General features: G+C 53.8%; 1 protein-coding gene and 1 non-coding gene across 2 annotated transcripts; one reads left to right on the top strand and one right to left on the bottom strand.

Annotated features, from left to right (window-relative positions):
• Positions 1-1434: 1434 nt before the first annotated feature.
• URGCP (upregulator of cell proliferation) lies at positions 1435-21271 on the top strand. Its single transcript, XM_054726236.1, has 6 exons — positions 1435-1592; positions 14253-14279; positions 14557-14627; positions 16372-16422; positions 16626-16664; positions 18119-21271. The coding sequence occupies exons 1-6, from the start codon at positions 1579-1581 to the stop codon at positions 20704-20706; spliced, it is 2790 nt and encodes a 929-aa protein (XP_054582211.1). The 5' UTR covers positions 1435-1578; the 3' UTR covers positions 20707-21271.
• LOC114229304 (U6 spliceosomal RNA) lies at positions 7660-7763 on the bottom strand. The gene has a single exon (XR_003615393.2). It is a non-coding gene; the product is annotated as a U6 spliceosomal RNA (small nuclear RNA).
• Positions 21272-21775: the final 504 nt, after the last annotated feature.

Below are 21775 nucleotides of genomic sequence, written 5' to 3'. Positions count from 1 at the left end.
AACCCGGGACTCTTCAGTCCACAGGCCGACGCTCTATCCATTGAGCCAAACCAGCTAGGGCTCGAATCATTTTTTAATCCATTTACATTGAGAAATAATTACTGATGAGAAGGAATTACTGCCATTTTGCTGTTTTTTTAAAATGTCCCTCCATCCCTGCTGCTGTGACTCAGTGGTTGAATGTCGACCTATGAACCAAGAGGTTATGGTTTGATTCCTGGTCAGGGCACATGGCGGGTTGCGGGCTGGATCCCTAGTTGGGGGCGTGCAGGAGGCAGCCGATCAATGATTCTCTCTCATCATGGATCTTTCTCTCCCTTCCTCTCTGAAATCAGTTAAGAAAAAAAAGTTCTTCCACCTACAACCAGAACCAAAGTCCCTCCCTCCCCCCTAACCCCGGCTTTCCTACAGGGAACCAAAGAACCTGGACATATGAGAACTCGCCACCACCCCCTTTCAGAGCGGAGGGTCTGCTGCCCAGGAAGCCCTGTGCTGACCCCTCACCACATCAATGGTCAGGCTCTTCCGTTAGAACTTGCCCTTCGGCGCTTCCATTCCTGTTCCCCATCCCCTTTTTCAGCCCCAAATCCCCTTGAACTAGAGACGGCAGAGCAGGCAGGGCCTCTGGACCAGGGCCACTGGACCCTGGGGAAGGATGGGCAACAGCACGTAAAAAGGCCACTGACCCCCTGTCCTGCTGAAGATGCTTTTCCTGGCCTGAGGTTTGCTTGGTTGCTGCAAAACTTCCACTAGTGTTCAAAGCCCTACAAAGCGAGTGCGGGCAGTTTCTGGGTGTGTCCTCCATGTTTCTGTGGGGAAAGAGAGCTTGGCACTTGCAGGCTGCCATTCAGGGGAAGACCGGTTTTTAACCTATGAAGCTGGCAATGATAAGCAAACATGGGGAATTTAGAGAGTTTTGGGAAACTGGCCCTGTCATCCATGTTGGTGACTTTGCTGGGGAGCAGCATGCATGTGTGTGCATGTAGTATGTATACATGTGTGTGGTATCTACACATAGGTGTACGTGTACTGGCACTTATGTTTGTATGTACAGAGACATGGGATCTGAAAAGACTGACAACCCTGATGTCATCCGACCCAGAAATTCAACCCCGGGAAGCTGGGCTCAGGGAGACCTCCGGATGGAGGGACGGGACGTGGGCACCGTCCGCTGTTTCTGGGGAAGGGACGGCTCCAGGGCCTGTGCGCACCGCGCGGCCCACCCAGCAGCGAACCGCCTCGCGCCCATTAACACTCACGTAGAGAAACAATTCTTAATGTCCGTGAACTTGTACTAATGATGTAAGATACCGCCTCAAGCCCGCAGCATCACCTAAAATTACCCGACCTCCCTCACTCCGGCGGTGGCCCCTCCCCAGAACCCTTCCTCCCCCGACACCCCCCGGGCCCCCGCCCCTCCGCCCGCTCTCGGGCCCCCGCGCGCCTCCCGCGCTCCCGCCTCCCCCGCTCCGCCGCCCGGAGCGCCCCGCGGGCAGCCGGTGGCCGCGCGAGGCCCCTCCCCGAGCCGCGCGGAGGAAGCGGAGGCGGCGGCGGCGGCGCGGAGACCTCGCCGCGCTCATGGCGTCACCGGGGTGAGTGCAGCGCTCGGGCCGGGCCGGCGGGGCCGGCCGGGCGGGGGCGGGGGCGGGCGAGGCGGGGGGCGGCCTCCCTCCCCCCGGCCTCCTGCGCGGGCCCCGCGGACCCCGGCGACCTTGGGCGGACGCGGCGGCCGGGCCGGGCGAGGGGGAGGGGAGCGCCCGCGGCCGTCGCCTCGGTCGGTTCGCTCGCCGGCGGCCCGGACGCCCCGAGGGGCAGCGGCCAGGGCGGGGACCCCGCGCGCCGGCACCGCCTGGCCCCGGGGCAGTGCGGGGCGCGGGGCGCGCCGTGGGCCTGTGGGGCCCTGCTCTGACCTCCCCTCCCTTCTGCCAGCTCCGTATTAAACTGTTCTTTTCTCTAGGAAACATGGTGACAGAGTTTGCCATTTTTAAGAAATCCTACTTGCAAAATGAAACCTCATGCATGCGATAGGGTCACTTTCATTTGGGGGATCTAGTCGGCAGCCGGAGTGCCCGTCCCTCCCGGCTCCGGAGGAGGAAGACTAGACTCAAGGTCAGGGCTGAGCGGGTGGAGTCGTCACTTGACTGTGACCCACCTTCCCGAGGGGCTCAGACCTGGTGCGTGTGACATGGAGCAAGTTGTGCATCTTCACTTCTCGGGCCTGCGGTGCGGGCCTGCCCCGCGGGTGCGGGCGGTGGGGCCAGGCCTGGGGGGGATGAGCGGCGGGGGGAGCTGCCCCCCCACCAGTGACAGGCCCTGACCAGCTGTCACGGCACTTCCCGCCCTACCGCTGCCTCTGGGCTTGGGGAGCAGTGGTCAGAGGGGCCAGTACTTTGAGCTCATAAATGGATAAACAAGGGCCCATCCCTCAGAAGGCCGCGCTGATTCACCAGGGGGTCAAGGTCCCCTGCGGCCAGCCCTCAGGGCGGGGCAGCGGCAGGTGGCTGAGCCTGGGTGGGGAAGCCATGACGCCTTTTAGAAAGGGATGGTGCCTCCGGCACCCAGGCCCTCTCCTTGCAGGCATGGTCAGAAGGGGACTCAGTGCCAGGCTGGTGTGCCCTTCTGTGAGGCCGTGGGCCCTGCACCGTGTCCCTGTAGAAGGTGGCATTAGTGCAGACTTGATGTTTGCAGTTCCAACTACTTGTGAGTGACCCCACCAGTCTGAAGTTGGTTCAAATCTGTAAGTACCCACTGCAAACGCAGGGTCACAAACCCTTTAACGCATGTTATGCTGTTTTATAAGAGAACTGTGCCCTCATGCTGCATTCAGACCTGGGGGCAGTCCACCCTTGCAGAGGCGTCTATTCTGCAGGCTTTGCTGACAGTCAGTTCAGCCTGGGAGACCTGGCTTCCTCAGATCCTCTGGCCTGTCTCAGCCAGCTGACCAGCAGGCGCTTTGTCTACTGAAGTCGGTGCTGTGGGAGCAGTGCAGGGATTCAGGGCACGGATGGGACGGGCAGCGTGATTTCTGCTGGGTTGTTCCTGGAAGAGCTGTCAAGCCCCTTCTCGGTGCTTTTGCATGTATTAAGTTACCGAATCTTCACCACAACCCTATCAGTAAATCCTGTTTTTATCTCCATTATACAGGTTAGGAAACTGAGGCCTAACTAAACAGTTTAAGTTAAAACTTGGTGTAGAACAACCACATTGAGGAAGGTTGGTTTATATTTGGTTAATGAAGCACAAACAAAAATGTCGGATTCTGTATTTTGTTCTGACCAGAGTTCTCTGCGTGAAGCTGAAGTGAGGATGTGTTCTCTCTCTTCGTTTGTGTAAGAAGTTGTATTAGAAAAATGGTTGTCCCTTTGGTTATGGTTTTACAAAAGTTGGCTGAAAAGGAAATAACTTAGAAGTGGCCATTTCCTTTAAAGAAGGATTCCCACTCGAGGTTGTGCTTTCTGAGATCCACCTTGCGTGCCCATGCCCATGCCCGTGCCCAGGATGGCCTTTCCTGTTGTCGTTCAGATGCGGTGGTTCTGTAGATTCTCTGCATTGTAGCCCTTTTTTGGTTTGTTTTTTCCGCATTGATTTTTAGAGAGAGTAGAAGGGGGCGGGGGGAGAAGAGAGAGAAGAAGAGAGAAACATCGCTGTGAGGGAGACAGAGATTGGTTGCTGCCCACACACACCCGACTGGTCACAATCAGACACCTGCAACCTAGGTACATGCCCTTGACCGGGAATGAAACCCAGAGCCTTCGCTGTGGGGGCTGATACTCTAGCCCAGACCAGCGACAGGGCTACATTGTAGCTTTTCATAAAGTTGTTAGTTGCCTTATTTTAATTTTTAAAATATGTTTTTATTGAGACAGGAAGGGAGAGGGATTAAGAGAAACATTGATGAGAGAGAAACATCATCACTTGGCTGCCTCCTGCACGCCCCCCACAGGGGATGGAGCCCGCAACCTGGGTATGTGCCCTGACCAGGAATCGAACCAGCGGCCTCTTGGTTCCTGGGTCGATGCTCAACCGCTGAGCTACACAGGCCGGGCTAGTTGCCTTATTTTTAAAATTAAGTAATACATGTGCCTGGAACACATTTCAAAAGGTATGGAAGGGAATTAGATGAAAATTCAGGGCCCTCTGCACCTGTTCCTTGCTGAGACTTGGTCTAAGCCAGAAACGCATTATGGAGGTGTCCCTGCCTCTTTCTCATGGATTTATAGATGTTTGTACGTCGAGAACGTGAGCCTTTTGTCATTTGTGTCACAAATATTTCTGTCCATCTGTCATTTGCCTTTTGAGCTCATCATATTCTGAGGTTTTAAGTCTTTAATCTTTTCTTTCAGTGCATTTTTTGTTTCATTTTCTAATTCGGGGGTCCTCAAACTTTTTAAACAGGGGCCAGTTCACTGTCCCTCAGACCGTTGGAGGGCCGGACTATAGTTTAAAAAAAACTATGAACAAATTCCTATGCACACTGCACATATCTTATTTTGAAGTAAAAAAACAAAACGGCAAAAAACCCGCATGTGGCCCGCGGGCCGTAGTTTGAGGACGCCTGTTCTAATTTGACTCTTAGACTCATTTGGCATTGACTTTGGTGAAAGCAGCATTAGGGATTCCCTTTATTCTTCCAGGCAGTTGTTAGGGAGTGATTAGCAGACCCTCCCTTGGCCAGACTCTCACAGACCAGCTTTGCAGCCTCCAGTGCCGTGGCTGTGTCCCGTGTCACTCGCTGCAGGGTTTGTCTTCCTTCCTTCCTGTTCTTTCTCAGAGTTTTCCCGATTAGTGTTATACAGCTCTCTCCCCATAGGATCAGTGTATCTGTTTTTGAGCCTAAATTCACTGGTAGGCTTTTTGAGGGAGAATTGACTGTATTATTTTAATGTTGTTGTTAATCCTCACCCGAGGGTATTTTTCCATTGATTTAAAAATATATATTTTTATTGATTTCAGAGAGGAAGGGAGAGGGAGAGAGAGATAGAAACATCAATGATCAATGATGAGAGAGAATCATTGATTGGCTGCCTCTTGCACGCCCCCCACTGGGGATCGAGCCCACAATCCCAGCATATGCCCCTGACCTGAATCGAACCTAGTCCGCAGGCCGATGCTCCATCCACTGAGCCACACCAGCTCATGCTGGGGGAGAATGTATTTTAAAGGAGAGCCTTCCTTCCCCCAAACCGCTGGGCTTTTCATTTGTTCAAGTCTGTGCTGTCATATTTAGAGTCTTGTCATGTACATGTTGCACATTTATGAGGTAGATTCTAAGTTCCCCTCGTTGGCCCTGTAAGCGGGCGTTTCCCCTCCGCAGAGGGAGGCAGCTGTGTCCCCACCCGTTCTCTGTGTGCAGTCTCACTGCAGTTGCCCTCGGGTTTCCCAGGTCTCAGCACCGGGCTGTTTTCTGTTGTCGTGGGCACATCAGCACGTTCATCCTGCCTTCCTGTGGGTAGTGTCTCTGGGGAAGGAGCGGCAGTGTCTGCCCCGGGCATGATGGAGGGCTGACTTCCCCGGCCAGTGAGCCCCTTCCAGCCCTGTGTCTGCGCAGCATCCTCACGGGCGGGCCCCCCTGTGTCCTGGGCTGGCACCTGGCACCAAGCTGCCCGTGACCCTCTCCACCCTTTTCACCCACACCTTCCCCCTGAGACGGGCAGCCCTGTTGAGCCTGAACACGAGAGGTTTCCTGGGGTCTCGCCCACGCTCTGGCCAGTCTATTGAAATCCTCAGAGACGTGGAACCTGACCCTGCAGTGTCACCTCCGGTGCTGCCACCGAGGCCTGATCTCCATCTCGTCTTGTCAACATAAGACAGGCGTGTCGCTGGTCCTCTGTGTCCTCAGAATCAAAGCCAGTCTGTTCTTAGGGCCTAGAAGCTCCATCCATCTGACCTCGCCTGCCGCCTCCCCGCTGCTCACTCTGTACCGGCCTCACCGGGGGCCCTCCCCTCACTCTGCTCACTCTGTACCGGCCTCACCGGACGTCTCCCTCTGCCTCTCCCGGGTCCACTCCCCCCGGGAGAGCTGCATGGTGACGTCCTCACCTCCTGCCAAGCCTGCCCGCCCTGAGCGCCCTGTAGCTACAGCAGCATGTCCACCCGGTCACCACCCTGAACATCTTCCCGGGTGTCCCCGACTCAGCACCCTTTGTTGTTCATTGTCAGTCTCCCCACCTCGTTGAGTGGAAGCTAAGAGCAGGGATGTTTGTGCCCCTCACTGATGCATCCCAGACTTGTATAAAAGTTCCTAGCCCTAGCCGGTTTGGATCGGTGGATAGAGCGTCGGCCTGCAGACTAAAGGGTCCCGGGTTCCATTCCAGTCAAGGGCACATGCCCGGGTTGCAGACTTGATTCCCAGTAGGGGGCGTGCAAGAGGCAGCCCATCAATGACTCATCATCATTGATGTTTCTCTCTCTCTCTCTCTCTCCCCCTTCCTCTCTGAAATCAATAAAAATATATTTTAAAAAATATTCCTAGCAGCAGATGACTATGGGGATAAATCCAAGAGAACATGGACTGCCTCCTGAAAACCCACGTCATGTCCGTCAGTCTCTCTGGATCCCGACACTAACCTTATGAGGTGTGCAGCGCCGTGGTCACGTGTATTCTGTAGAGCAGCGGTCGCCAACCGGTGGCCCATGGACCACTGGTCCGAGGTCCGAAAGGCTGGCGACCGCTGCTGCAGTGTGTGTGTGAGTGTTCACAGCTCTTCCCAGCCTGCTCTAGTGTAAGTTCCTGCAGTTTCCTCTCCGCGGGCGGACCTGCGCAGCATGAACTCGGGTGAGGACTGGGTGCTCGGGACACCTCCTCTCCTCGGAGCGCCCTTAGTTGGGGTGTTGCAATATGGCTGCCCCAAGGCCTGCTGAAGGGCCTGGCAAGCAGCCACGACAGTGTTGCCCGATGGGAGGGTGCCCCCTGGCCAGCAGATGTGGGGGACCTCGGTCACCTTGCAGAGGTGTGACCCCTAGTTTTGGGTTGCCGTGTGCCCACTCTCCTGTTGAAGTCCTGACCTCTAGCGCCTGTGGATGTGACCTTTTTCCCAGTGGGCTCTTTGCAGGGGTGAGTAGTAGAGATGAGGTTGCCCTGGGTGAGGTTGGGCCTTAATCCAATGACTGATGTCCTCGAAGAAGCAGAGAAGACGGTCGCTCGAGGGGAGAACCGGGGCTGCAGCAGCTCCACACACACAAGCCCGACACTGAGGTGCCGGAGGGTCGTTTGTTCCGGAAGCTCCAGCACGTCTGTCCCAGGCCTCTCACCGCATCTGGCACTGCCGTCTGTCCTGGGGCTCCTGGGGTTGGAGACCCCTCCCTGCATCTCAGCCTCCATTGTCACCTCCTTCTTCCCGTGTCCAGGTGTCCTCTGTCCATGGCCTGAGGGGCCCACCCTATCCCAGTGTGGCCTCATCTTCATTTAACTAATTACACGTGCAAAGACCCTATTTTCAAACAAGTTCCTGTTACGAGTCTGGGGTTAGGACTTGAACAAATCTTTCTTTTTTTGAGGGGGTGGGGGGAAGTCACAGTTCAACCCATAACAGACACCAAGAGGGTTTGAGAAGATTTGTAATAATTTTGTGAAGCTTTTCGGGCGGAGTAACTGGCTTTGGCTTTGTTGTGTTTTGGGCCCACATGAGCTGGAGGGGCAAATGGCAGGTCTTTTTTTTTTTTTTTTTTTAATGCTTCACGAATTTGCGTGTCATTCTTGCACAGGGGCCATGCTCATCTCTGTTTCTTTCCGGTTTTAGTATATGTGCTGCCCAAGCGAGCACAAGCGGCAGGTCTTCAAAGCTGTCAGCATCAAACAGCAAACATTTTGTCCGAATCTTCATTATCCAAAGCAGTTACCACATGGTGCCGACCACACTGCCGTGAGCAGAGCACGTGTGCTCCCGGCGGTGCCTCTGTGCCGATATGTTCTGTGTGTCGGGTTTCATCGGCACCGTCAGGGAGGAGCTGGGTTGTTGTTAGGATCTGGCCCAGTTCACGAGGTGTGGACACAGTTCTGGGTGCCGAGGGACCCTGCAAGCTGCGCGCAGCTCTGAGTGGTCGCAGGCGTCTCCGTTGTGTGTGTGTGTGTGTGTGTGTGTGTGTGTGTGTGTGTGGTGGGGGGTCTCTCCTGTGTGTGTGTGTGTGTGTGTGTGTGTGTGTGTGTGTGGTGGGGGGTCTCTCCTGTGTGTGTGTGTGTGTGTGTGTGTGTGTGTGTGTGGTGGGGGGTCTCTCCTGTGTGTGTGTGTGTGTGTGTGTGTGTGTGTGTGGTGGGGGTCTCTCCTGTGTGTGTGTGTGTGTGTGTGTGTGTGTGTGTGGTGGGGGTCTCTCCTGAGCCAGACTCTCCAGGTGTAAGTACAAAGCCCCTCGGGTAGTTCCTCGGAGAGACAGCCAGCGAGGCAGACACACAGTTGTCAGGGTCTTTCTTCGTTTTTAATATAATTTTTTTCTTTGTTACATATCTGTCCTTATCCCCCCAGTGCCCCCCAAACCCCCCGCTCATGCCCTCACTCCCCTGGTGTCTGTGTCCATTGGTTAGGCTTATATGCATGCATACAAGTCCTCTGGTTTATCTCTCCCCCTTACCCCCACCCTCCCCTGCCTTCCCTCTGAGGTTTGATGGTCTGATTGATGCTTCTCTGTCTCTGGATCTGATTTTGTTCATCGGTTTATGTTGTTCATTATATTCCACAAATGAGTGAGATCATGTGGTATTTATCTTTCTCTGCCTGGCTTATTTCACTTAACATAATGCTCTCCAGGTCCATCCATGCTGTTGGAAATGGTAAGAATTCCTTCTTTTTTACAGCAGTGTAGTATTCCATGGTGTAGATGTACCATGGTTTTCTAATCCACTCGTCTGCTGATGGGCATTTAGGCTGTTTCCAGATCTTACCTATGGTGAATTGTGCTGCTGTGAACATAGGGGTGCATATATCCTTTCTGATTGGTGTTTCTAGTGATCCTAAAAGTGGGATCATTGGGTCAGGTGGGAGTTCCATTTTTGATTTTTTGAGGAATCGCCATACTGTTCTCCACAGTGGCTGCACCAGTCTGCATTCCCACCAGCAGTGCAAGTTGTCAGGGTCTTGATGCCACCTGCAGACGTGAAGGAAGCCCTGCGTGCCCACCAGGACACCCATCTCCGGACTGAGAAGGAATTGCTAGACACGTTAGGCCTCAGGGCAGCAGTCCATCACCCCTTGCCCTGAGAGCAGTGTGTGGGGAGGTGCACCAGCAGGAAGGGGAGCCGTGTCGTGCCATGCGTGCCCCAGGCAGAGCCTGCGCTGGGCTCCTGTGCCCGTGCCCTGGTGTCTGGAGAGGACAGGAGATGAAACCTCAGCAGCCCCCTAAGCAATGAAACAAGCCATAGAGTTAGTCCTGAGTATTGTCAGTTCATGGAATGACCTGCAGCAACGTGACTAGATTGAAAGGAGAAGACGGGTTAATATGTTAGTATTTTTCAAAGAGCAAAGGCGTTTCTTTGTACGTCTGTGTTCTACATTTGTCGTATGTTTGGAATCAGACACAGATATTACTGGTATCAGTGGTTTTCAAACACTGCTGTGCTGAAAGCCCCTCGCCCATGTCTGAGGCCGCTGGAAGAGCTGTTGGTTGGCTGTCTTGGTCTGGAAGCTGTGGACGGCCTGAGGAGGCGCCCACGGCTCAAGGTTGCTGTGACCAACCAAGTACCGGGACTGGGGCTGAACAGCAGACCTTATCTCTTGCAGATCACGCTGCAGGCTGGTTTGGTTTCTGCTGGGGCTCCGCTCCTGGCTTGTAGGTGCCCGCCTTCTTGCTGTGGCCTGTCCTGAGCCCGCAGGCAGAGAGCATCCTGCAGGCACACCACTCCCATCAGAGCAGGGCTGCCCCTTAGGACCGCGTTTGATCCCAGGCGATGCCCCGCTTTCTCCAAATAGTCACAGTGGGGTTATGGCTCCATCATGGGGACTTGAAGTACACAACTCAGGTACTGGAAGCAGAGTTGTCAGTGAAAAGCATTGGATGGCCCTAGCTGGTTTGGCTCAGTGGATAGAGTGTCGGCCTGCAGCCCAAAGGGTCCAGGTTTGATTCTGGTCAAGGGCACATACCTTTAAAAAAAAAAAAAATATTTTATTGATTTTTTACAGAGAAGAAGAGAGTTAGAAACATTGGTCAGCTGACTCCTGCACACCTCCTACTGGGGATATGCCTGCAACCAAAGTACATGCCCTTGATGGGAATCGAACCTGGGACCTTTCAGTCCGAAGGCCAACGCTCTAACCACTGAGCCAAACCAGTTAGGGTGGGCACATACCTTTGTTGCAGGCTCCTCCCTGGCCCAGGCCCTGGTCAGGGCCCATGCAGGAGGCAACCCATAGGATGTGTTTCTCTCACATCGATGTTTCTCTCTGTCTTTCCCTCTCTTTTCCACTCTCCCTAAAAAGCAGTGGGAAAATATCCTCGGATGAGGATTAACAACAACAAAAAGCATTGGATGAAAGTGAGGTTTTGTTGCTGTTCTCCCACGGGCTGTAAATACCTGCCCTCAGGGGAACTCTTTGTCACCCATCCTGCTGTTTTCTTTTGTTAAGGTTGCTTTCTTTCCTTATTACAAAAGCAATATATGTTCTCTGCAGAACAGTGAGAAGGCAAACTCCCATGTTTACCAGCAGCAGTTCAGATGAAGTCAGTTCCTTAGTGCACAGTGGCCAGTATGGGGACTGGCATGCCTCAGAGAGGGCGCGGGGGACCCAAGGAACGTGCTGGCATAACCAGTGCGGGTCCTGAAATTTCCTGGTGGGGGGGCGTGGGGACTGGTGCACACAGCACTCGTGTTGCTGGTGGATTAAGCGGAGCTGGACTGTGTTTCTCCCAGGTGCCTGCCACCAACTACAGCTGACATTGGCTTGAAGAGGTCCCAGAGCATTGGGTCTCCTTGCGGCACCCACACACTGTGTTCTGGCCTGACTCCCCACTCACAGCATCCTTTTCATAGCCCTTTTAATTTTATTAAATAAGTACATGCTTCTATTTAAAGACTTCAAATAAGACAATAAACATACTATACCCAGAAATACCTAACCTCTATTTTAAACATTTTATTTAGAAATAATTTCTGCTTAGAAATAAATTATAAAAATAAAATCCCCCTTATCAAGAGTGGCCTAGCCCAGCTGGCATGGCTCAGTGGTTGAGCATTGACCTATGAACCAGGAGATCAGGGTTTGATTCCCTGTCAGGACACACACCTGGGTTGCGGGCTCGAGGGCTCAATCTCCATTGGGGGGTGTGCAGGAGGCAGCCAATCAATGATTCTCTCTCATCATTGATGTTTCTGTCTCTCTCTCCCTCTCCCTTCCTCTCTGAAGTCAATAAAAATATATTTAAAAACAAGAGTGGCCTATTCTTGACATTTTATTTTTATTTATTTTTTTTCTTTTAATATTTTTTATTGAGGTATTATATGTGTACATATCTTACCATTACCCCCCCCCACCCCAACCCACACATGCCCCCCCCCCCGAGTTTTGCGTCCATTGTTTATGCTTATATGCATGAATACAAGTCCTTCGTTTGATTTCATAACTCCCCCACCTCTCCCTAACTTTCCCCCTGTAATTTGAAAGTCTGTTTGATGCTTTACTGTCTCTGTATCTATCTTTTTGTTCATCACTTTATAATGATCTTTACTATCCCTAAATGAGTGAGATCATGTGGTATTTTTCTTTCATTGACTGGCTTATTTCACTTAGCATAATGTTCTCCAATTCCATCCAGGTTGCTGCAAATGATGAGAATTCCTTCTTTTTTATGGCAGCATAGTATTCCATTGTGTAGATGTACCACAGTTTTCCGATCCAGTCATCTGCTGATGGGCACCTAGGCTGTTTCCAAATCTTAGCTATTGTAAATTGTGCTGCTATGAACATAGTGGTGCATATATCCTTTCTGATTGGTGTTTCTAGTTTCTTCGGATATATTCCCAGGAGTGGGATTACTGGGTCAAATGAGAGTTCCATTTTCAGTTTTTTGAGGAAACTCCATACTGTTCTCCACAGTGGCTGCACCAGTCTGCATTCTCACCAGCAGTGCACGAGGGTTCCTTTTTCTCCGCATCCTCGCCAACACTTGTCGTTTGTTGATTTGTTGATGATAGCCATTCTGACAGGTGTGAGATGGTACCTCATTGTTGTTTTGATTTGCATCTCTCGGATAATAAGTGACTTTGAACATGTTTTCATGTGTCTCTTGGCCTTCCTTCTGTCTTCTTTTGAAAATATTCTGTTTAGGTCTGTTGCCTATTTTTTTATTGGATCATTTATCTTCCTCTTATTAAGTTGCATAAGCTGCCTGTAGATGTTGGAGATTAAACCTTTATCAGTGATAGCATTTGCAAATATGTTTTCCCTATTCTTGACATTTTAGTTCATTTGCCATTCTCATTTGTCATTCTTTCTCTCGCTGTCTCTATGTGTATGCATGTGTGTATACACACATGCACATATAAGTTACACACGTGTACCATTTTTTAAAAGCATTAGAGGGTAAGTTGCATACATCATCGCCTTTATCCCTGAATCCTCCTGTGTCTGTGTCCTAAGAATAGGGATGTTCTTACACAAGCAGAGTACAGTTGTCAACGACATAAACTTAACTTGGACAGCACCCATATTTCAATTTGGTCAGCAGACCCTAAAGTTTCTCCTCCTGTTTCAAGATCCAGTCGAGGGTGAGGTGTTGCGTTTTGTTTTCCTGCCTCCACAGCACTGAATCTGGCCCATCTCCTCAATACTTTCTGTTTGTGTTATGACTCTCATACTTTGGGAAAATGCAGTTTCCGCCTCATCTGACATGAAGTTTCACTTTGGGTTTGTCCTCATGATTCCATCGGGGTTCAGCCTTCTCCGCCACAGCCCTCCTTTCTCGGGGTGACAGGGTTCTCTCCCTGGTACCTGGCAGGCCGTCTAGGAGGCGGTGCGAGGCTGGGCAGACACCTCGTCCTTGCCAGGGTTCCTGCCCGGACTGGGTGTCTTGGTGTTTCCTGCTTGTGATGCTGCATGTGGTGCCCTTCCAGCTGCCATAGCTCCACGGAGGCATCCTGTCATGACAAGCGCCCTCGTCCCCCGTGGGCTCCTCTGCTCATTGTCTGCATGCACTCACTGATTCCTGCTTTTCAATGGCTTCTAATTAATTACCGTATTTAATGTTGTTCGTGCTCAAATTGTCCCAGATGTGACAGTGGAAACCCCTTCACGCTGGCTGCTGTGTCCTGTGACATGCCCTAGAATAAATTAATTAGTTTATTACTTTATTTTTGAGCACTTTGTATTTTCTAAAATTAGGTACTTAGGCTCATCCGGTTCTTCCTCTGCCCCAGGTCTGGCATCAGCCATTTCTCCACGGAGAGTGGGTGCCTGTTAGCGAAGAATGACTAAGGTGTGCTTGTGTGCTCACTGCTGCTGTGGCCCTGTCAGTGGACAGAGCTAGGAAATCCACACACGTGTATGCACACACAAACATATGTGCACACGAGCATGCAGGCAGGGATCACGAGGTCACGCGTGGACCTGCAATCCCAGCGCAGCTCCATGAGTCCTTTGTCTGACTTCTTCCACTCCTCGTCTGTGTGTCCGTCCTCAGCTGTGGGCCCGGCTCCTGACCACGTCAGCACGTTTACTCATCCCCATGACACACCTGAAGTAGGGATTCTGAAGTGGACTGTGCCTATCACACCGACTCAGGAGTCAGGACCACCCTCCCTGCCCACCCTGTCCACTGTGGGTGAACACCTCTGCTCTCCTGTGTCGACTGCAGATAAATCGTCATCGCTCTGTGCACTCTCTCGCCTGACTTTCCCCCAACACCATTCCACAACATCTTTTTTAACAAAATATTTTTTTCTTGATTTCAGAGAGGAAGGGAGAGGGAGAGGGGGATAGAGACATCAGTGATGAGAGAGAATCATTGATCAACTGCCTCCTGCACACCCACACTGGGGATCAAGCCCACATCCCGGGCATGTGCCCTGACCGGGAATCAAACTGTGACCTCCTGGTTCATAGGTCGACACTCAACCACTGAGCCACACCGATCGGGCTCCATAACATCTTATCCAACATGGCTTTGTCTACAAAATGAGATCCATAGAATACTTGGTAATGGTAGCAGAATGAGACGTACACAGAACTCCCTGTTATTGGACTTGGTGTTTAAAGTGTGTCCAGTTGTTTGCTGTGATATATAAAGCTGGCATCAACATCTTTGTAACTAAATCTTAATTATCTCCTTAGGGTGGAAGTGGAGTTACTGGTCAGAGGGTATGTATGTTTTTATGTCTTTGTGTGGCTCCTGGTTTCTGAGAGGGCTGCTGTTTCAGGCCCGTGTCCCTCCGTGTGGCTGCACACCAGAACCACTGAGGGCACTTTCAGAAGCAGCGACGCCTCGCCCGGACTCAGAGCCTCCGAGAGTCTGGTTTCGAGGATCTGGGGTGCGATCAGGATTTGTAGTTTTTAAAGGCTCCCCAAGAGATTTTGATATGCAGCCAATGTGATAGTTCATTATTTTAATTTTAATGCTCTTCTGAAATTGTTTCAGACAGTCAGATTTGGGAGACGTGGCCCCCGAAATAAAAGCCTCGGAGAGACCAGCAGCCGTGGCCATTGCAGGTAAGGGTGGCCCCGCCCACCTGACACTGGTGGCCCCGCCCACCAGACACTGCACGTTCCTCTGTCCCTTCGGGATGCTGCTCCCAGCGCCGCCCTGGCCGGGGGTCATGCACCTAAAAAGTAAATAAACATAGGCTTTGTTTTTCCTTTCACCGAATATTCCATTGAGGAATCCTTTAAACTTCTCTTTTATATTCAAGCTAGGATTCAGTTTTATTTATTTATTTATTTAAAATATATTTATTGATTTATTTTTAAATATGTTTTATTGATTTTTTTACAGAGAGGAAGGGAGAGGGATAGAGAGTTAGAAACATCGATGAGAGAGAAACATGATCAGCTGCCTTCTGCATGCCCCCTACTGGGGATGTGCCCGCAACCAAGGTACATGCCCTTGACCAGAATTGAACCTGGGACCCCTCAGTCCACAGGCCGACGCTCTATCCACTGAGCCAAACTGGTTAGGGCAGGATTCAGTTTTAAACAGGTGATGTCACACTGCTCAGCAGGACGTGTCTGTCCGTCAGTCCGGTGTGAGCACATCATAACTGCTGCCCGAGACCCGTCTGGGGTGACTGACCAGTCTCTAAGCTGGGCATCTCTGAGAGGGAAAGGTGTATGTTGTTGGGACCACAGGTATAACTTGGAACTGTCCTGGGCAGGTGGGCTGTAGCTGCCCCTCGTGACTTAAGCTTTCAGGTGTGGCCACACTCCAGACATCTTCATTTCTCCTAGAAACTCATTTTGGATGTGTCTTTCATAGATTTGGTGTGTCTCCAAATGAATGTGTTTTATTGGATATTAATAGTGTTACGCAAAAATAACTCCACAAAATATGCAAATAAGTTAGGGTCAGTCACGTTTTGTTTTATTGTATTAATTCAAACAAATAGTTATTCAGTGAGATACCACCTGACACCCACTTGAGTGGCAACTATAAAAAACAAACAGAAAAGAACCAGTGTTGGCCAAGATGTGGAGCAACTGGAACCCTCGTGCACTGCTGGTGGGCGTGTAAAGGGTGCGGCTGCTGTGGGGCTGGGAGGGGAGATGTGGGAAACTGCTTATGGGGACAGAGCCTGGCTTTCAGGGAATGGAACTATTTGGAGGTAAGTAGATAAGAAGTGGAGGTGGCACAACTGGTGACTGTGCTAAGTGCCACAGAATCATTCACTATAAAATGGTTTTCTTCCCCAAAGGTTTTCCCTTTTTTGTTAAATACACGTCTTAACCATTTGTAAGTGTACAGTTCAGTGGCATTTTATGCATTCACATTGTACTGTGCCCATCAGCGCCATCCATCCCATAACTTTACTCACCCTGTAAATAAGAAATTCTATACCTATTAAACCGCAACTCCCCCGTCCCATCCCCCAACCCCTGGCACCCACCATTACACTTTCTGTCTGTACTGTAGGTACCTCCAGTGAGGGACTCTTAACAGTCTTTGTCTGGTTTTGACTGGCTTCCTTCCTTCAGCATCAGGTTCCTCCATGCTGCAGCATTTTGCAGAACCTGCCATTGTAGATACAGACCCCATGTTGTTTATCCGTGTATCATTGATGGACACTTGGTTGCTCCTATGTCTTAGCTCTTGTGAATAACGACATCAGAACACAGTGTGCACATATCTCTTCAAGACCTTGTGCCGGTGTCTGGCGGTGTGCCCCGGCGTGGGATTGCTGGGACATGTGGTCGCTCTAACTTGCTGCCTAGACTCAGCGCGTATGTCTTTTTCTTCCAGATCTGGAATGGAGAGAAATGGAAGGAGAGGACTGTGAGCTTCAGTACGGAGGTAGAAGCCACAGGGTTTGGTGACGGGTGTGGGGGGGCAGGGGCAGGGAACGGGCAAAGGGAAACCTAAGTGGGGTTTTATGTGCTGAACCGTCGGGAGAACTTGCTGTCTTAGAAACACAGGGCTCTGCGTGCGGCTTAAACTGACTGGTGTGAGTCCCGGCACCTGGTTTGATTGACACGCCTTTTCCTTTGCTTTTGCAGATGGTATGACCGAGGCTCAGGACAGTGACTTTCCAACAGGTATGTGCTTTCTCTAGCGTTTCTGCTCTCTGCTCCGCATCCTGTCCCGCCAAAGGAAATAGCATCACTGCTGGTGGCTGCATCAAACTCACTCCACCCAGGAGCCCTTCATATCGAGTCCCATAGGAGTGATTCTGCGGGAAACAAGTCCTGGGAGCTGTCCCTGTAGAGAGGGACGTAGTGAGCTGGCACTTTGGATGTTATTTTTAACGAGTTCTCCGAGGGACTCTAAAGCCCAGCCAGGCTGTGCACCACTCGTGTGGCCCGTGGCTGCATTCACAGACCGCGAGGGCCACAGACGGGGCAGGCGTGGCGTATAAATAGGCTTGTTTGTGCTGGCTTTTCCCTGCTGCACTTCACTTCTTAGGAAATAAGGACGGTTGTTCCATGCCTGAGGAGAAAAACACTGTCCCTGGTTTCATTCTGTCAAAACTCAGAACCTGAAGGGTTTCTTCTCCAGTGTCCCTCTCCCCACAAGTCATGTCCCTGCAACAAGTCCCCAGCCCGGGTCCGACGGCAGCCACGGCCCGAGAACCCGCCGAGTGCCGTGCAGGCGGCACAGGCAGCAGATGGACCTCGCAGGGGAGGGAGACATGTGCCCCTGTGCCCAGTGCTGCTGGCCCCACGTGCCCTGAGCACGTCCCATGTGGCTCCGTGAGTATCACAGGCAGTGCTTCCTCTCTTGAGAAAGGAACGGAGAGAACCCTGGAGAGCAGCAGGAGGTGTAATTATTTTGTTGATTTATTTAATGTCTAAAGTGTACTAATTATATGAAGTATGGAAATTGGTAAGAGGCCCTGGCCAAGACAGAGAAGCGGGTAAAACCCTTGGCAGGGCCTGACTGTTGTGAGCATCCTGTGTTTGTAAGAGTCTATATCGTAATGGCTGACATTGAAGATCTGAATAAATAAGTGCAGAAGTACAATAATCTCTAACAAATACTTGAAAACAATGAAAATGTAAACCCATCGTATTGGCTACAGACTTGCAAAATAGATGAGCTGTGATCTGCAGCTGTGTGTGCCTAGTAACCACCTCCTGACGCCTTAAAAATCCTCCAGTTTTGAAAAGAGAAAAGAACATGAACAAGAAAATCGAGTGACTCGGCGATTGTGTCACCGTGGGCAATCCCCGGTGACAGTGAGGGCTTCACTGCTGCCGAGTGCAGGGGCTGCCTTCTGGGCGTCCAGCCGCTCACCCAGGCTGAGCCCGTGGTTCCAGAGAAGCAGCCACGTAGACATCTGCATGTGGCCCTGGCGGCCTGTCCTCACCCCTCCTGTCCCTCGTGTCTGCCTGTGCTGGGACTGGATGGTGTGATGCATGTGTGTCTGCGTCTCGGGGGCTCGGTGTCCTGCTCTTGGCAGGGCCACCTCCGCCATGCTGGCGCCCCTTCCTGCCTCTGCCCTGGGCCCCGCCCTCTCGGCGAGCACTTACCTCTTCCTTTCCCTCCACAGTGGAGAGGAGCCGGCTGCAGGAAATGCTGTCGCTGTTGGGACTGGAGACACACCAGGCACAGAAACTGGGCCTGCAGGACGCCCTGCAAATCAGCAGCGACAGTGTGAGGAACTGGGCGCCTCAGGCTCCCAGAGACCTGCCCTGGGCCTTCCTGAGGAAGCTGCAGGCCCGCAGCGCGGAGGCCCGGAGCACCACGGTGCTGGCCTCGCCCTCGGATGCCCGGCCCGCGGAGAAGGAGAGCCAGTTGGAGGAGGAGGTCATCTACTGGGACACAGCTGACGACGTCTCCGCGGACATCTACTCCTTCTCGGAGCTGCCCACGCCCGACACGCCCGTGAACCCCCTGGACCTGCTGTGTGCCTTGCTGCTCGCCTCCGACGGGTTCCTGCAGCAGGAGATCGTGCTGAGGATGTCTCTCTGCCAGTTTGCGCTCCCACTCGTTCTGCCTGACTCGGAGCACCACGCCCACACCTTCCTGCTGTGGGCCATGCGGGGCGTCGTGCGGACGTGGTGGGCACAGCCCCTGAGGGGCGCGGGCAGCCTCAGGGAGGACAGTGTGGTCCTGGCCCGGACACCTGCCTTCGCCTTTGTGCGCATGGAGGTCAGCAGCAACTCCAAGTCCCAGCTGCTCAACGCCGTGCTCAGCCCGGGCCACAGGCAGCGCGACTGCTTCTGGCACCGGGACCTGAGCCTGGGCACCAGCCCCCGGGAGATCGCGGACGGCCTGGTGGAGGTCTCCTGGCTCCTGCCCAGCGGCAGGGAGGACCTGGACCTTTGCCCGGAACCCGTGGCCTTTCTGAACCTCAGAGGTGACATTGGGTCTCACTGGCTGCAGTTTAAGCTCTTGACAGAGGTCTCCTCGGCTGTGTTCATCCTGACCGACAACATCAGCAAGAAGGAGTACAAGCTGCTGTCCTCCATGAAAGGGTCGGCCACCAAGTACTACTTCATCCTGAGTCCCTACCGTGGGAAGCGCAACTCCAACCTGCGGTTCCTGAACAGGCTGACCCCCGTGCTGAGGATGGACCACTCCCACGTGCTCGTCAAGGTCAGCAGCACGGATGGCGCCCGCTTTACGCGCAGGGTCCGCGCCATCGTGGCGAGCGTGGCCCGGTCCCCCTGCAGGAGGGTGTCTGTGGAGGACATGGCCCAGGCCGCCCGAAGGCTGGGGCTGAAGGTGGACGAGGACTGCGAGGAGTGCCAGCGGGCGAAGGACCGGATGGAGCGCATCACCCGGAGCATCAGGGACCCCGACGCCTACCGCAGGGAAGAGCTGCGGCTGCAGGGGGAGCCGTGGAGGAAAGCGGCCCGCGTGGAGAAGGAGCTGTGCCAGGCGCAGTGGGCCGGGGACCCTTCGGACAAGCGCCGGGCTGAGCTGAGGCAGCGGCTGCTGGAACTTCGCACGCAGCAGAGCGTCCACGATCCTGCGGGGGGCGTGCAGGAGTTCATCGCAGGCATCAGCTGCCCCTCTCTGGGCGAGAGGCAGTATTTCCTGAGGTGGATGGAGTGGGGCCTGGCCTGGGTGGCCCAGCCAAGGCCAAGGCCGCCCCCAGAGACAGCTCCGGCCCTGAGACCAAAGCAGGGTGGGGCTGGGGACCGCGAGCCGCTCTGGCCGGAGCCCCTGGGGGTGGAGCACTTCCTGCGGGAGATGGGACAGTTTTACGAGGCAGAGAGCTGCCTGGTGGAGGCCGGGAAGCTGCCCCCAGGTCAGAGGCGGTTCGCCCACTTCCCAGGCTTAGCCCTGGAGCTGCTGGTGAGGGGGCTGCCCCTGGAGCTGGTTGATGGGAGCACGCGGAGCACCCCCCTGCGCTGGGTCACGGGGCTCTTGAAGGAGCTGCACACGCGCCTGGAGAGGAGGTCACGGCTGGTGGTGCTGTCGGCGCTGGGCGTGCCGGGCACCGGGAAGTCCACTCTTCTCAACACCATGTTCGGGCTTCGGTTTGCCACAGGGAGGGGTCGGGGTCCTCGAGGGGCCTTCATGCAGCTCGTCACTGTGGCCGAGAGCTTCAGCCAGGACCTGGGCTGTGACCACATCCTGGTGATAGATTCGGGGGGGTTGATAGCAGGCGCCCCGGCCACGGCTGGGGAGCGCTTTGAGCTGGAGGCCTCCCTGGCCACTTTGATTATGGGGCTGAGCGACGTCACCGTGGTCAGTTTAGCGGAAACAAGGGACATCCCACCGGCTATTTTACACGCCTTCCTGAGGCTGGAGAAAACGGGGCACACGCCCAACTACCAGTTTGTGTACCAGAACCTTCATGACACGTCTGCCCCCGGCCCGAAGCCGCGGGAGAGGAGGCCGCTACTGGAGCCACCCTCGGACGTGAGCAGAGCCTCCACACACGTGGACAAGCAGGGAGACGGCCTCCGGACGCTGGCGGACCTGGCCTTCTGTGACCCCGAGAAGCAGCACGTCTGGCATGTTCCCGGCCTGTGGCACGGAGCGCCTCCCATGGCCGCTGTGAGCTTGGGGTACAGTGAGGCCGTGTTTGAGCTGAAGAGATGCCTGCTGGAGAACATCAGGAACGGCCTGTCCGACCCCCACAGGAACATTCAGCAGCTCATTGAGCTGGTGGGACTGCTGTGAGTGTGGCTGCTCCAGGGTGTCCACCTGGGGCTGGCACCTGAGGCGCTGGTGCCCTGCCCGTGGGAGAAGGTAGAAAAGCAAAAGACAGGGCCTGGAGTCTCCTGCCCTATTAAGCTGCAGAGGCTGTGGTATGGAGCGGCTCTGGGGGGATGCATACAGGACTGTGTCTCAGCTCCTTGGGCGGCACGCGATGGGGCCTCTTTCATCGGTGCCTGGAGCGGAGAGGTGCTCTCTCTCCATCACGCAGCCGGCGCATGAGTCCCAGGAGAGGGGTGGGGAAGGGGCCCCAGGAAGCATACAGGCTTCCCTCCAGCCCAGCGTTGGTGGGTCCATGCTGCCCGGACAGAGTGCCCATGTGGCAAGTCTATTTATTGCCTGACGTGAAGCCCCACCCTGCTGCACCCCACACCCTGCAGCACCTGGTATACAACTCCCCATGACAGGAACACGTGCTCACGTGCCAGCCCCGCCCCCAGACTGTGAGCTCTTTGAGGGCAGGGGCTGTTACCCAACTTTGTCACCCCAGGGCCTGGTACACTGTGGGTGCGTTAATAAAAGTTTGTGAAACGCATGGATGCACGAGGGAGAGGAGCAGGCGGTTCCTCTCCGGGCCTGATGCTCCCGCTTCCTCCGAGAGGATCAGTGTCTTTCTGAGAGAGGGTGCGCAGGGGACCCCGAGAGGAGGTCCCTTCTAGGCTGTTCCTGGGAAAAGGAAATGTTCCTGCCACAATTCCCATCACTGTCCCCTTCTGTAGGGGAGGGAAGGGGCCCAGAGCAGTGGACCTGGGAGGGCAGAGAGCTGCTAGGGAGCCGCTGCCCTAGGCACTGGGCCTCCACTTCCTGGTTCTCGTCCCCAGCGCCCACACAGCAGGCTCACTCATTGGCCCACGGTGCCAGCCCTCATTTTGCCGCTGTGCTCCTGGACCAGCCTTCCTCCCCGCCACCATTTGAGCCAGAATCTTGGGCCCCTGTCCTGTCGATCCTCCAGCTGAAGTCCTGGCCTGTACTGGCCTTCATCAAGGTCACTTGCTGAGCCTCGGAACCCAGTCCCAGCAGTGTCACCAGCTCT

The sequence above is a fragment of the Eptesicus fuscus genome, chromosome 14 (genome assembly GCF_027574615.1).
Source record: "Eptesicus fuscus isolate TK198812 chromosome 14, DD_ASM_mEF_20220401, whole genome shotgun sequence".
NCBI lineage: Eukaryota > Metazoa > Chordata > Mammalia > Chiroptera > Vespertilionidae > Eptesicus > Eptesicus fuscus.
Note: the sequence above shows the minus strand (reverse complement) of the source record. Positions and strands in the feature narration are given on the sequence as shown.

Excerpts from the sequence above, each read along its gene's own strand:
- URGCP (XM_054726236.1), top strand. Across the intron at positions 16,423-16,625 it reads CTGTGAGCTTCAGTACGGAG|ATGGTATGACCGAGGCTCAG; the intron begins GTAGAAGCCACA and ends TTGCTTTTGCAG. Across the intron at positions 16,665-18,118 it reads GGACAGTGACTTTCCAACAG|TGGAGAGGAGCCGGCTGCAG; the intron begins GTATGTGCTTTC and ends TTCCCTCCACAG.